The following is a 14,887-nucleotide window of genomic DNA, read 5'->3' on the forward strand; positions in this document are numbered from 1 at the left end:
ATTATCCAACTTCTCTTTTCATGAAATTTAATGTTAAAAAGATGGACTTGTAACTTGCCACCAAAGTTAGTATCTTCATTCTTTGTATATTGTTTGCTTCAATAATTATAAGCTTTGTAACTGAAATTCATGTATGAATGTTTACTTTGGTTTTTCTTGTGTTCAGGTACTTAAAGGCTGGCAGATATTAATGAAACTAGACTGATGAAACAAACTTTACGATATTTGGTCTAGCATATGATGCACATAACTGATATCTAGTCTGTAGTATACTTTCAAATTTCATGGTTTCTATTTGGACATATTCCACCTTAGGATAATAGTTATAAGACTTCCAGATTAATTTTTGTATGAAGTTATGATTATGTTTTTTTATCTGTGGTTAACAGATTATTTTCTTACTTTACCATATTGAAGTAGCGAAAAATAGGATAGGAACGTGAATTGGTTTATGTACATGAGTATGATGAAATCTTAGTTTGACTACATATACATTCTTAATAAATCATTCCTATTACCTTTAAAGTTAACCTTAATTTAAGCTTCTAAGAAGTTATTAGAATCCTTGTACAAGTGATTCAATGTCTTGATATATACCAATATCAATTAGCCTTCACTTTTTGGTGACCGTTTGTGGAACCTCTTAGCAAATCAATCTTCTGAACTGAAATAATCATTTAACTCAGAAAAAATCAAGATCAATACTCCGAGCAAAACAATGGTTTGAATGATTTGATTTGGAAGGAAATTGTAACACCCCGATTTTTAAGACACGTATCATTTTTTTAAACTATTAACTCGCAAGTATAAACATTCAATGACGTTGTTTTCATGTAAAATCGCGTATAGTTATTTTCAAAAGAAACCGTGAACATTCAACGAATTGAATTAAAGGGAGCTTCAAAGGTGCTGATAAATTTAAGTTTACTCGTACACTTCTTTTCTAAATGAGGTGAATAAATACTTCCTACATGCAACCTTGCAGATAAATTCAATCTCTAAGAATGTGGCATCTTATATTTTCATGAACAAGTATGAATTAAGTTCTTCATGTAGTTCTAAATTAGTTATATATCTTCTGATAAATGGCCAAAGACTGTGTTTGTGTATCTTAAAAACACGTTTTGAATATCCTATTAAGCGCCAAACTAGAATTTTCTTGGCTTATGGATCTCATTCCAAGTCTATATATAACTGGCTAGAATAAGATGTACAATTGGAATGGTTCACCAAATTCATAATTGTTAGTGCAGGTCAATATTGCACAGACATGCCACGGCAACGAAGATGTCTCATTTCGTGTATGGTTTAATGGTCTTGAAGTTTCTGAGATATGAGATGACTACTATTTTCAAGAATTTCCTCTTTCTCGATGATACAAATTTAGAGTTATTGTTGATTGTTCATAAAATGGTAATATAAAATTTCTTTTTCATTGACTGCTATGAGTAATATAACAGAAAGAAGATTCAAGAAATAAAAGCAAAGGTCGTATTGCAACCAGAAAGTAAAGACTTGATCTAATAAGTAATCTCATATGGATGTACACGTACGCACACAACACTTTTCATTTGTATCTACACAACAGAATTGCTTCAAGTATAGTCACTCTAAATTTTGAAAATAAAAATACTACTTGTAAGAAAAAAACAATGATGTCAGAAACATTTTTACAGAAATTAAATTTTTGCCAGATGGGAGCTATTTACTGTCTTGAAAAATTAATTTTCACAGTTCCTAATTGTGACTGCAGACCAATATTGTACCGATATACCAATGAAGATACCTCACTTGTTGCTTGGTTCATTGAGGCAACAAGTCAGCCGATTTAGGACTGCCAGTGTATAGCTCTGTGTCAGACAAAGTACCACTCAGCCCTGCCATTCTACTTTTCCTGATGAAACCATCACCCTTGTCATTCAAAACTTTTGCAGGTATGTTGCTAGCTTCAAGCTGCCAAGGATTGACTATGTTTGTATTTTGCAAGATTTTAGGTCCATCCCAGTTAACCTATGATAAAAAATGGTAAGAATCAATATCAATCATTTGAAATATTTGATAGCTTAGTTTATATATGTATTTACACATCAAAAGTTTCTTACCAATTGATAACATGAGTAAAAATCAAGATCCTACTTAGCAACAGGAGTGTTTACAATGAGAAATGCTTAGAAGGTTCTTAAACTTCATTACTATTTCTTAAAGAATATCACTATTGAAGCAATCGATTAAGTCTATAATAACAAGCAATCGTATCTAAAATGTAATCTGATTACATAAAGTATACATTAAGTGTCATGAGATGTCTATCAAGTGAATTAATAATGTTGGAGATGGAGACTCTAATGATTTTCTGTCTCAATTTTAGAATTGCATTTGGAACTTATCCTATACGGCACAAAGCTAGCTTACATTCCAAACAGAAGAATCTACTATGTCTCCAAATTTTATATATCTATTTCATCTAATTATTGTTTCAACATCTAAATGAATCATGTATCCACTTTAACACAATTATCAAACAAATCATAAAATTATGGATTCAAGTTTAATAAAACTATAAACTTGATAACAATATTCAATTAAAATAAGAAAGCATATGCACCTCAAGAATGCGCCAATTAGGGACATTAGAAGAATAATTAAAGAAAGTATAGATTGTTCCCGTAGGCTGATAATATGTCTTTGAATTTGAAGATTCATCTTTCTTCAACGTAAGTTTGACTCTCATTCCAGATTCCCAACCAATCTTCATGGAATCATCTACAACCTTAGCATCCATCACGAAATCACACCAATTCCTAGCTGTTGGATAATACACAACTTCAAACTCCATGTTCTTGTCCGCCAATTCCACTGCATTCAAAACCGCACTCTCAGTTAAATTCCTGCCTCTTTCACCCACTTCAGCTGCAGGGAAGTTAGTGTTCCTGCGAATTCCAACTAATATCTTTCCAGCAGCGTTTTTCAAGAAAACAACAGAATCTTTGGCTACGAGTTTCTTCTCTTTTCGAAAGTGAGACCAGCCAGTACGTAGTCTACTGTTTTTCACGTAGGTCAAGCTTTGGAACTTCTCTAAGTCGAGCTTTGGAAAGATCAATTCAGCGCATTCATGAGGTATATTGAGTACAGATTTAGTATCAGTTATTCTGAGAGTTTTGACATAGGAAACAAGATTGTTTCCATCGTCGTCTTCTTTTCCGGGAACAACAGTAGGAGGAGGAGGATCTTGGCCAGTTATCGGAGTGAGGAGCAGTTTGGCGAAAACCTCATCAGTGAGAGTATCAAGAAAGAGATTAACGGCTGAAATGATGCATGGAAAGGATGGACGGTAACGATCATAAAGAAACTGGGAGATTGTGACACTGTTAGGGGAACGACATGCATGTTCCAAATGACCTTGTGGGAAGTAGTAAACTTTAGAGTGAATCTTTGAAATCTTGGCGTCGGGGCCTGCGCATATCTGCCATATTTTGGGGTTGACACGACGTGGCTCAGGCAGAGACATGGAAGTGCAATTGCAAAGAATAGAAGAGAAAAAAATTGTTATGGGGAGAGAGAGAGAGAGAGAGAGAGAGTGTGTGTGTGTGTATGATAAGCATATTTAATTTGACTTATTTGAACTTTTTTACTCATATAAGCACTTGTAGCTATTGTTGTCAAAATCACGACTTAAATCTCGAAATCCCTGATTTTGTGACTTTATTCATCTTCAATGATTCAAATCCATAGTAGAATCCCAAAAGAGGAAAAATCCTTGTAAAATTGCATCAAAATCACAGAAAATTGTGAAATTCATGCATAATGGCAGGATTTTAAAGGATTCTGTCCATAGTAGAATCAATTTTTACCTGCTAAATGAACTATAAATAACTAGATATTGTCTATTCCTTTCAATCCATCATCCTCTCCTTCAATCCATCATCATATTTGTCAGGCATCTAAGATATTTCTTTAAGTATTTTGTCTAAGTTGTTTAGCATATTATTATAACTACGAAATAATATTTGATTGACATCTATTTATGTATAATTATTTTGTGAACTTTAAATTTGAGTGAGGATTATATGCAATTTATAACATATATTTAACATTATCTTTGTTTTGGTAGAATCCATCAATTTTGATTCGATTTTACGAGTTTCGATTTTGCTATCCTATATCGATTGTACAAAAGTAGTTGAGTAAAATCCCAAGATTTTGATTGCGATTTTACGATTTTCCATTTCACTATTCCCATTCGACGTGAAGCAAAATCTGACAACCATGTTTATCAAACAATCTCGCATTGGCTAATTTGAATCTATCTAGACTGCGCGAAAAAGTAAACTACAAATCATCATCCAAAACTTGAAATTAAGTCCATCTTAGATTTCATGAGGGAATAATATAGATTTTGTTTTATTAAATGAAGGAAAAAAAATAGATGATAATATATTCACCCGATAGAGTGGCTGGGATTACAACTACCTAATTCATATAAATATATCTTGTAATTTAACAACTTCACCATAGAATTTTCCTTTTCAAATTTCCTAATAATTGGGGGGTTTTTGATGAATACAATTTCGAAGGGTTTTTGCCTATTTACTAAAAACTTCTTTAAAAAAAACAATTTGAAAACTTCAAAAATAATCTCAAAAAAATAGTAATTTTATTTGTTGATTCCAACTCCATCGTGAAATCATCAATCTCGTCTCTTCAATCACTTCTTTGTATAAACGATACAACACTTTGCTTCAGTGCCGTCGCAGTATTACTTTTCTTTTCTCTGTGATATAATCACGATGAAGAGACAAAGGCATAACCCTAACCCTAACCCAGACAGACTTAGCGACTTGTCTAATTGTCTTCTACTTCACATACTCTCTTTTCTAGACACCAAACATGCAGTCCAAACATGCATATTGTCCCCAAGATGGAACAATCTCTGGAAAAATCTTTCCTCCCTTAAATTCAGTTCTATACACTTTCCAAAAAATCTCAAGGGTTTCACCAAATTTGTTTCTCATGTTTTGTCTCTTCGCAATGACACTACCTCACTGCTAGCCCTCGATTTTCACCGTTCAGGTACAATGGACCCTCGCTTACTCAAAAGAATTTTGAAATATGCTTTCTCACATAATGTCCAACAGTTACAAGTTGATGTCAAATGTTTTAGTCCACAATTTCCCCCTTCCTTCTTTTCATGTAACACATTAACCACTCTTAAACTCACAATTGACTATTATTCTCATCAAAACTTATTTCCTAATTCTCTAAATTTACCACAATTAACAACCTTGTCTCTACATCGTTTAATCTTTTGTGTCGGCGATGATGGTTGTGTCAATCCCTTTTCGACATTAAAAAAATTGAATAGTTTGGTCATTACCGGTTGTATAGTTCATGATTATTTAAACCTCTGCATAGTGAATGCCACACTAGCCAATTTAACAATACGAACTGGCTTTTCCAAGTCTGAGATGAAATTTCAGTTATCCACTCCAAATCTTTGTACCTTTGTTTATTGCGGGCATGGTCCTTTACAGAAACTTTGTGAGAGCAATATAAATCTCTCTTCTATCGAGCAAGTAAATCTTAATGCAGAAATGTGGGTAATTTACATAGAGTCTCCTTTGTTTCTACTCAACTGGCTGGTTGAGCTTGCAAATATCAAATCATTGTCAGTCACTTCAACAACTCTTAAGGTAATTTAGCGAATATTTGTTTTGAGAAAATTTAGCAATTTTAACTTTTTTTTACAACATTTTTCTTTCCATACATGCTGATTTAAGGTCTTCTGTCACATTGATTAGGTTCTCTCCTTAGTTCCTAATTTATTGAAGGTTGAGTTCCCTACCTTGTATAACTTGAACTCACTTAAAGTAGAAATGGGAGATTCATCCATACCTAAAGGATTAGTGGAATTTTTGCTTCAAAATGCACCATCAGCAAAGGTTGACATCTTACCTCATTAAGGTAAATGTCCTTACAACTTGTAAAACACAATTTTTCTGGTTTGATTTTTGCCTTCTTTTATTTTTCATTTCCCTTGGCTTCCATTTACATGTTTGATAGAATGTTGATTATATGGTTTAACTCATTTGAATTTTTTCCTTACACATGCTTGATAAAATGTTAAGTTGATGAGTTTTGGAATTGTCTCATTAATTTTTTTGTTCTTATTTTCATATTGATTGGTATCAGCTTTTGTACTATTGTCTGATAAAATGAAAATGGCCTACTTGTGTCATAAAAGGCATGGTGGAGAATACAAAAGGTTATGGGAGATGAAGGATTTTGAACTTTGTCAATAAGTGTTGAACTAACTATTAAGAGGTGAAAGGATGATTTAGAACTAAAATGGTTTAGTTGGAAGAAAGTAAAAATTCTCTCTTTCTTTATGATTTTTCGAAAGCTGTCTGCTTGCTGGAGTTGGTTGAAATATCATACAGTGTTGCCTTGTTGCATTGAGGCGGAATCAGTTTGGTCAATTATTTTATGTACTTTCATATGGAAATGCTTGATAAAAAAATTATACTTTATTGTCAAATTTTGCAATAAAGTATTCAACTTGATTATATGACATTTATCTTTTTCTAGTTTATACTTTACTACTGGTTAACACCAAAGCTGTTTAGAACTTAAGCTACTTTTTTGAAGTAAAGTATTAAACTTGATTATATGACATCTATCTTTTTCTTGTTTATACTTTACTTGCCAATTTTTATTTCTATATGTTTAATTTTGGTTTCTATATCACATTTTTATCTTTTTGATATACTGTGATCAATTACATATTTAACACTGGTCTATTAGCCTATGATATGTTTCTAGTTTGTCTTCTTTGACTGAGTCATATCCACGTAATTTGATTAATAATCCTACAATGTTCCGCTGATTTTTTTTTTTTTTTTTTTGGTTTGTTGTGCTTATGTTTGCTGTCTGGGCTGTGATGAAATTGCAAGGAGTTTTTCTTTAGTTAATTCATTTCCCTTGTAGATAATACCCTCTAAAATTTCTTGCTTAATATTCCCTCTAAAATTTTAAATGACTTGCTAGTTGGAGTTCATGTATGGTTTTAATATGAATTTGTGGGAAGTGAATACAATTTCATACTCTTAATGGTGTTATTTTTCAGTTGATGGGTTTGCAGAAAATTCTGGCTGGAGGATACTATCTAGTGAACTCTGAGGTGCAGTCAAGGTTGTCAAAATCGGGACTTTACTTCAGGTCGAAAGGGAATAGCAATACCAGGACTCGTAAAATTGCAATCAAAATCGAAGGATTCTACTCAAGAACTTTTGTAGAATCGATATAGGAAATTGTAATATCGCAATCAAAATCGATGGATTTTACTAAAAAAATAATAATACTAAATATATGTTATAAATGGTATATAGTCATAAATGACTTAGTTTATAAGAAAACATAAAATTGCAATCAAAATCGATGGATTTTGCCTATTTTAGGATTCTACTATGGATTTGAGTCGTTGAAGGTGAAGAAAGTCGCAAAATCCTGGATTTTAGGATTTAAGTCGGATTTTGACAACAATTGGTGCAGTAGTTTTCACAGGAGATCAAATTTAATAGGAAGAATTTTTCCAAGAAAAATATTTAACTAGCTAGATAGCATATTTAAAATTTATTTATTTTCCTACGCCTTAGTAAAATTTTCCTTTCTAATATTTCAATATTTTTCTTGCGACATTGAATAGTTGTCTCCCGAGTAAGACGCATGTTGTTTTTGGCTTCAAATTTGTGGTTTTGAGAAACAGAGAAATCGTGACACGATTTCATCAACGTGTCACGATTTTGGCTATGCCGAAAGCATGTTTTGCTGGTGTATAATCGTGGCACGATTTTGGGAAAACGTGACACGATTTTCGGCTTGCTGGGCACGTTTTCAGGATAAGGTTGGTCGTACCTTGGGTCATACGTATCAAACGTGTCACGATTTGGACAAACGTGACACGATTTTGACAGCTGAAGACTGCTATATAAGTGTTTCTTTGCAGATTTTGAAGGAGAGCTGAAAGAGAGAGAAACTTGGATTACAAAGGAGGTAACTTTAGGGTTGAGTGTCTTTGTAGTGAGGATCTCTTGGGTTGGGAAACATTGTAAACACCTTGGGTAGTGAGATTTCACCATTGGAAGGATCAAAAGCTTCCTTTTGTGTTTTCTCTTAGGATTCATTGTGAGTGTGGGTGACATGAAAATGGGTAGAAATTAGGTCTTGTTCTTTTGTGAGCTTTGAAGCTAATTTCTTGTAACCCATTTGTATCACTTTCATCTTAGTGGATTGGAGGGCTGCTCTCTCCCCCAGAGTAGGTCATATTGGACCGAACTGGGTTACCATCTTGGTGTGTTTGTTCTTTTTCTTTCATTGCTTATCTTTATTGCTTTGATTATGCTTGTGGTGTTGCTCTACACTTAGATTTAGATCTGTTTTTGTTGTTGTTGCTTGGAGACACTTTATCTATTGATTACCACTTCCTTTGCTCCACACATCTTTGTTATTCATTGGTGTGATTTTGTCCGAATTCACAACAATTGGCGCCCACCGTGGGGCATAGGCGTGAATTGGTAAAGTTGGTATCATGGGTTCAAAGTGGGACATCGAGAAGTTCACCGGAAGTAATGATTTCGGGTTGTGGAAGGTTAAGATGCAAGCGGTTTTGACACAACAAAAGTGTGTAGAAGCATTGAAGGGTGAAGCGGCGATGCCGGCACATTTGACACAAGCGGAGAAGCGTGAGATGATAGACAAGGCAAAGAGTGCCATTGTTTTATGTCTCGGAGATAAGGTTTTAAGGGATGTCGCGAGGGAGGCTACCGCGGCGTCGATGTGGGCTAAGTTGGAGTCATTGTACATGACGAAATCGTTGGCTCATAGGCAACTCTTGAAACAACAACTCTATTCATTTAGGATGGTGGAGTCTAAAACAATCTCGGAGCAATTGGCGGAATTTAACAAAATTCTTGATGATTTGGCCAACATTGAAGTTAATATGGAAGATGAGGATAAGGCTTTGTTGTTACTTTGTTCATTACCAAAGTCTTTTGAGCATTTCAAGGATACCATCCTTTATGGTAAGGAGGGCACCACTACTTTGGAGGAGGTCCAATCGGCTTTGAGAACCAAGGAATTGACCAAGTTCAAGGACTTGAAGGTTGATGATGGTGGTGAAGGCTTGAATGTTACAAGAGGGAGAAGTGAGCAAAGAGGAAAAGGCAAGGGGAAGTCGAGGTCCAAGTCTAAGTCCAAGGGCTTTGACAAATCAAAGTATAAATGCTTTCTTTGTCATAAGCAAGGTCACTACAAGAAGGATTGCCCGGATAAAGGGGGCAATGGTAGTTCTTCCGTTCAAGTTGCGGTGGCGTCCGATGAAGATGGTTATGAGAGTGCGGGTGCACTAGTGGTCACAAGTTGGGAACCGGAGAAGAGTTGGGTTTTGGACTCGGGATGCTCTTATCACATGTGTCCTAGGAAGGAATATTTTGAGACTTTGGCTCTAAAAGAAGGAGGAGTTGTTCGACTCGGAAATAACAAAGCGTGCAAAGTCCAAGGCATGGGCACCGTTCGTCTAAAGATGTTTGATGGCCGTGAATTCCTTTTAAAGGATGTGAGGTTTGTTCCCGAACTTAAGCGAAATTTAATTTCCCTTAGCATGTTTGATAGTCTAGGTTATAGCACTAGAATTGAGCATGGGGTTTGTAAAATTTCGCATGGTGCATTGATTACGGTTAAAGGGTCTAAAATGAATGGTTTATACATTTTAGATGGATCCATAGTAATTGGTAATGCATCGGTAGCTAGTGTTGTACCTCATAATAATTCTGAATTGTGGCATTTGAGATTGGGGCATGTTAGTGAAAGAGGTTTAGTTGAACTAGCTAAACAAGGTTTGCTAGGAAAAGATAAATTGGACAAGCTAGAATTTTGTGAGCATTGCATACTAGGCAAGCAACATAGAGTGAAGTTTGGTAGTGGTATGCATCATTCTAGTAGACCTTTTGAGTATGTGCATTCGGACCTTTGGGGTCCTTCCAAGACTCTTACTCATGGAGGGGGTTCCTATTTTCTTTCCATCATTGATGATTATTCTAGGAGAGTGTGGGTCTTTGTTTTGAAAAACAAAAGTGACACATTTGAGAAGTTTAAGGAATGGCACACTCTCATAGAAAATCAAATGGGAACTAAACTAAAAGGGATGAGAACTGACAATGGCCTGGAGTTTGTTTCAGAGCAATTTAATGAGTTTTGCAGGTTAAAAGGAATCAAGAGGCATAGAACCGTACCGAGAACACCGCAACAAAATGGTCTTGCTGAACGGATGAATAGGACCCTTTTGGAGCGGGTGAGGTGCATGCTTCTAGGAGCTGGGTTACCTAAGAGTTTCTGGGGTGAAGCAGTGACAACTGCTGCTTATTTGATCAATAGATGTCCATCAACGGGAATAGACTTCAAGACACCTATGGAGGTATGGAGTGGGAAACCGGCAGATTACTCCTCTTTGAAGGTTTTCGGAGCTTTGGCATATGCGCATATCAAGCAAGACAAGCTTGAGCCTAGAGCTTTGAAATGTGTCTTCATTGGTTATCCGGAAGGTGTGAAGGGTTACAAGTTGTGGAAATTGGACTCTAGTGGAGGATCAAAAGTCTTGATTAGTAGGGATGTTACCTTTGATGAGACCCGTATGGGGATGAAGTGTAAAGACCTAGAGACTTTAGAACCGGAAACAATGGTGGAGGAAACTCAGTTTGAGGTGGAGCTTCCAAATGAAGAGAAAGATGATGTGGAAGATGAAGCTTCAACATCGGATACAAGTGGAACTCAACCAGTAGTGGATCCCGATTATCTTTTGGCTAGAGATAGAGAGAGGAGGACCATTACGGCACCTAGAAGATATGGTTATGCGGACTTGGTGTGTTTTGCTCTAAATGCGGCTGAAGATGTGCAAGACTCGGAGCCTAGAAACTTCAAGGAGGCATTTGAGAGCAAAGAAAGCAAGTATTGGTTGAAGGCGGTGAATGAAGAGATGGATTCATTGGAAAAGAACCAAACTTGGAAACTTGTGAAGCTACCTAAACACCAAAGGGTAGTTGGATGCAAGTGGATCTTCAAGAAAAAGGAAGGTATTCCGGGAGTTGAAGGTCCTAGGTACAAAGCAAGACTTGTGGCCAAGGGTTTTACTCAAGTGGAGGGGATCGACTACAATGAGATCTTCTCACCGGTGGTGAAACATTGTTCCATAAGGATACTTATGGCTATTGTGAATCAATTCAATCTTGAGTTGGAACAAATGGATGTAAAGACCGCTTTCTTACATGGTGACCTTGAAGAGACAATCTACATGGAGCAACCGGAAGGTTTTGTGGAGGATAAGTCTAAGGTATGTCTTTTGAAGAAATCTTTGTATGGGTTGAAGCAAAGCCCAAGGCAATGGTATCGTCGGTTTGATGAATTTCTTTTGAAGACCGGCTTTGTGAGAAGCGGGTATGATTCTTGTGTGTACATGTTGAAGAGCGGTGAGAAAGTCATTCTCTACCTTCTTCTATATGTGGATGATATCTTGATGGCAAGCTCTAGCAAGGATGAGATTGTGAAGCTCAAAGAAAAGTTAAATGGTGAATTTGAGATGAAAGATCTTGGTCCGGCAAAGAGAGTTCTTGGAATTGATATCTTGAGGAATCGTGACAAAGGTGAACTTTTCTTATCTCAACTTAGTTATTTGAAGAAGGTGGTGGAGCGTTTTAGAATGACAAACTCTAAAACCGTGAGCACTCCCTTGGGTCACCACACAAAGTTGTCCATAAAACAATGTCCTCAATCCGAGGATGAGAAGCAAGCGATGGAAAGTACTCCCTATGCAAGTGGGGTTGGAAGCATCATGTATGGAATGGTTTGTAGTAGGCCGGACTTAGCTTATGCGGTTAGCATTGTGAGTCGGTTTATAGCAAATCCGGGTATTGTGCATTGGCAAGCTTTGAAGTGGGTGTTGAGGTATTTAAACGGGTCTTTGAAGTGCGGTTTGAAATACACAAGAGCAGCTCAAGATGAAGATGCTTTAGAGGGGTATGTTGATGCGGACTATGCGGGCAATGTGGACACAAGAAAATCTCTATCGGGTTTTGTGTTTACTCTTTATGGCACGGCTATTAGTTGGAAGGCAAATCAACAATCCGTGGTGGCATTATCTACCACTCAAGCGGAGTACATTGCCCTTGTTGAAGGGGTGAAAGAGGCCATATGGTTGAAAGGGATGATTGGTGAGTTAGGAATTACTCAAGAATGTGTGAAGATACATTGTGATAGCCAAAGCGCCATTCACTTGGCGAATCATCAAGTGTATCATGAGAGGACAAAGCACATTGACATTCGCTTGCACTTTGTTAGAGACATGATTGAAGCAAAAGAGATTGTGGTGGAAAAAGTGGCATCGGAAGAGAATCCGGCGGATGTGTTTACCAAGTCATTGCCTAGATCAAGGTTCAAGCATTGCTTGGACTTGATCAAGTTTGTTGAAGAGTAATTCCCTTTTGGAGAGAGCAGCATGGTGGTTGATGGTTAAACTGACATCATCACCAAATTAGAAGTCAAGGTGGAGAATGTTGTTTTTGGCTTCAAATTTGTGGTTTTGAGAAACAGAGAAATCGTGACACGATTTCATCAACGTGTCACGATTTTGGCTATGCCGAAAGCATGTTTTGCTGGTGTATAATCGTGGCACGATTTTGGGAAAACGTGACACGATTTTCGGCTTGCTGGGCACGTTTTAAGGATAAGGTTGGTCGTACCTTGGGTCGTACGTATCAAACGTGTCACGATTTGGACAAACGTGACACGATTTTGACAGCTGAAGACTGCTATATAAGTGTTTCTTTGCAGATTTTGAAGGAGAGCTGAAAGAGAGAGAAACTTGGATTACAAAGGAGGTAACTTTAGGGTTGAGTGTCTTTGTAGTGAGGATCTCTTGGGTTGGGAAACATTGTAAACACCTTGGGTAGTGAGATTTCACCATTGGAAGGATCAAAAGCTTCCTTTTGTGTTTTCTCTTAGGATTCATTGTGAGTGTGGGTGACATGAAAATGGGTAGAAATTAGGTCTTGTTCTTTTGTGAGCTTTGAAGCTAATTTCTTGTAACCCATTTGTATCACTTTCATCTTAGTGGATTGGAGGGCTGCTCTCTCCCCCAGAGTAGGTCATATTGGACCGAACTGGGTTACCATCTTGGTGTGTTTGTTCTTTTTCTTTCATTGCTTATCTTTATTGCTTTGATTATGCTTGTGGTGTTGCTCTACACTTAGATTTAGATCTGTTTTTGTTGTTGTTGCTTGGAGACACTTTATCTATTGATTACCACTTCCTTTGCTCCACACATCTTTGTTATTCATTGGTGTGATTTTGTCCGAATTCACAACAACGCACAAGGGGAGAAAAAGAAATACACCATTAACATCGTTATTAAGTTTGATCGCTTTAAACAACTAGGATTGCAACAAAGTTATGAAGGAGTTAATGGTTTTGGCATGAATTCTTGAGCACAAAACCATTACTGAATAAGTTTGAGAAACCTAAACTCTTTTGAAGCACTTGTCTTTAAATTCAGGCAAGTTTTTGTATCGTATAAGTTACAGCCAAAAATAAGTAGATTATTCAAACTGGAAAAATCTTTTAATAGGCAATGAAATTCCTTTATAACACAACTATACCTTCTTATGAGAGTAATTCGCAAGCTGATGGTAATACTTTGTGAAGACACAATCTAATCTATCTACATAAACTATCAACTGTGCCAGCAAGGAAAACATATTAGTATTTGCAAATAACAAAAGTTGCACCATAAAAAGATTGCTTGGAAGAATAAGTGCAGACCAAAGCATATGGGTGGACTTGGAGTTAAGAATTTGGAGTTATTCAACGTGGCTTTGCTCACCAAATGGAAATGGAGGTACCTTTGTGAGGAGGAAGCGGTTTGGAATCCCTTACTTGTGCATAGGTATGGGAATTCCTTTGGTAATTGGGTTACTACAAGTCAGTGCAGAAATAGTTCAAACGTCTTACTTTGGTGGAGAGATTTGAAGCTTTTAGACTGCTGCATACCAGATTGTGAGGATTGGTTTGTTAATTCGATTCGTCGTCGGATAGGAGATTGGAATGACACTCGCTTCTAGCTTCAAAGATGGGTAGGTGCATGATTTCATTCTTAAAGATAAATTTCCTAGACTTTTCTCTATACGTGTTTCAACAGAAAATTGCAACTTTGGATGCCCTAAAGGCGAAAGGAATCGTTGATAATAGCATTGACATTCCTTGTGTTTTCTACTTAAATTATGATGAAAGTTGTGACCATCTCTTTATCTCATGTTCGTTTGCTAATTCTGCGTGGACTGATTTCTATCATTGGCTGGGCGTTGATAGTGTTAGAGCGGTCATTTTGTTAAACATGGATGCCTTTTTAAAGAGAAGCAATGGAGGAGATGGAAGCATTTGTTTTGGTTTTCAGTCTTGTGCTCTCTATGGTCTGCAAGGAATAATTCAATTTTTAATGGCATGGCAACAAATAGCAGTGTGGTTTTGTTGAAAACAATGTCCTTGTTTTCTGACTGGTTGTTAAACCCAATTTCTTGCTTGAATTTTGTGTTATTGCTTCAACTTTTGCTGTTGGTTGATCTTTATCTCTTCGTTGTACTGGGTTTGAGCCCCTAATAATATCTTTTTGTTTACCAAAAATAAATAAAAAATTGCACCAGAATCTAGACAAAGATGCAATGGTAAATGCTAGTACGTAACTTTGTGAAAATTTGTTATAACTTGAAAATGTCCATTTAATGGCTCAGTTTGTTTCGCACAAGGAAATTATAAAACGAAACTAGAAAGAAAAAACAAATAGAATGAA

General features: G+C 36.4%; 2 protein-coding genes across 2 annotated transcripts; one reads left to right on the forward strand and one right to left on the reverse strand.

The window, feature by feature from the left end:
- Window positions 1–1,803: 1,803 nt before the first annotated feature.
- Window positions 1,804–3,508, reverse strand: LOC146922529 (auxin response factor 17-like). Its single transcript, XM_085711550.1, has 2 exons — window positions 2,606–3,508; window positions 1,804–2,010 (listed from the first exon to the last, which is right to left on the reverse strand). The coding sequence occupies exons 1-2, from the start codon at window positions 3,506–3,508 to the stop codon at window positions 1,804–1,806; spliced, it is 1,110 nt and encodes a 369-aa protein (XP_085567676.1).
- A 1,279-nt stretch (window positions 3,509–4,787) lies between these two features.
- Window positions 4,788–7,303, forward strand: LOC146922530 (F-box protein At4g22280-like). The gene is made up of 3 exons (XM_085711551.1): window positions 4,788–5,690; window positions 5,799–5,939; window positions 7,124–7,303. The coding sequence occupies exons 1-3, from the start codon at window positions 4,788–4,790 to the stop codon at window positions 7,301–7,303; spliced, it is 1,224 nt and encodes a 407-aa protein (XP_085567677.1).
- Window positions 7,304–14,887: the final 7,584 nt, after the last annotated feature.

Source organism: Medicago sativa, chromosome 5 (assembly GCF_051527215.1).
Source record: "Medicago sativa cultivar Bolivia chromosome 5, Bolivia_mono, whole genome shotgun sequence".
Lineage (NCBI taxonomy): Eukaryota > Viridiplantae > Streptophyta > Magnoliopsida > Fabales > Fabaceae > Medicago > Medicago sativa.

Excerpts from the sequence above, each read along its gene's own strand:
- LOC146922529 (XM_085711550.1), bottom strand. The coding sequence starts at position 3,508 with ATGTCTCTGCCTGAGCCACGTCGTGTCAACCCCAAAATATGGCAGATA. Across the intron at positions 2,011-2,605 it reads CTAATTGGCGCATTCTTGAG|GTTAACTGGGATGGACCTAA; the intron begins GTGCATATGCTT and ends TTTTTATCATAG.
- LOC146922530 (XM_085711551.1), top strand. The coding sequence starts at position 4,788 with ATGAAGAGACAAAGGCATAACCCTAACCCTAACCCAGACAGACTTAGC. Across the intron at positions 5,691-5,798 it reads TCACTTCAACAACTCTTAAG|GTTCTCTCCTTAGTTCCTAA; the intron begins GTAATTTAGCGA and ends CACATTGATTAG. Across the intron at positions 5,940-7,123 it reads AAAATGCACCATCAGCAAAG|TTGATGGGTTTGCAGAAAAT; the intron begins GTTGACATCTTA and ends GTTATTTTTCAG.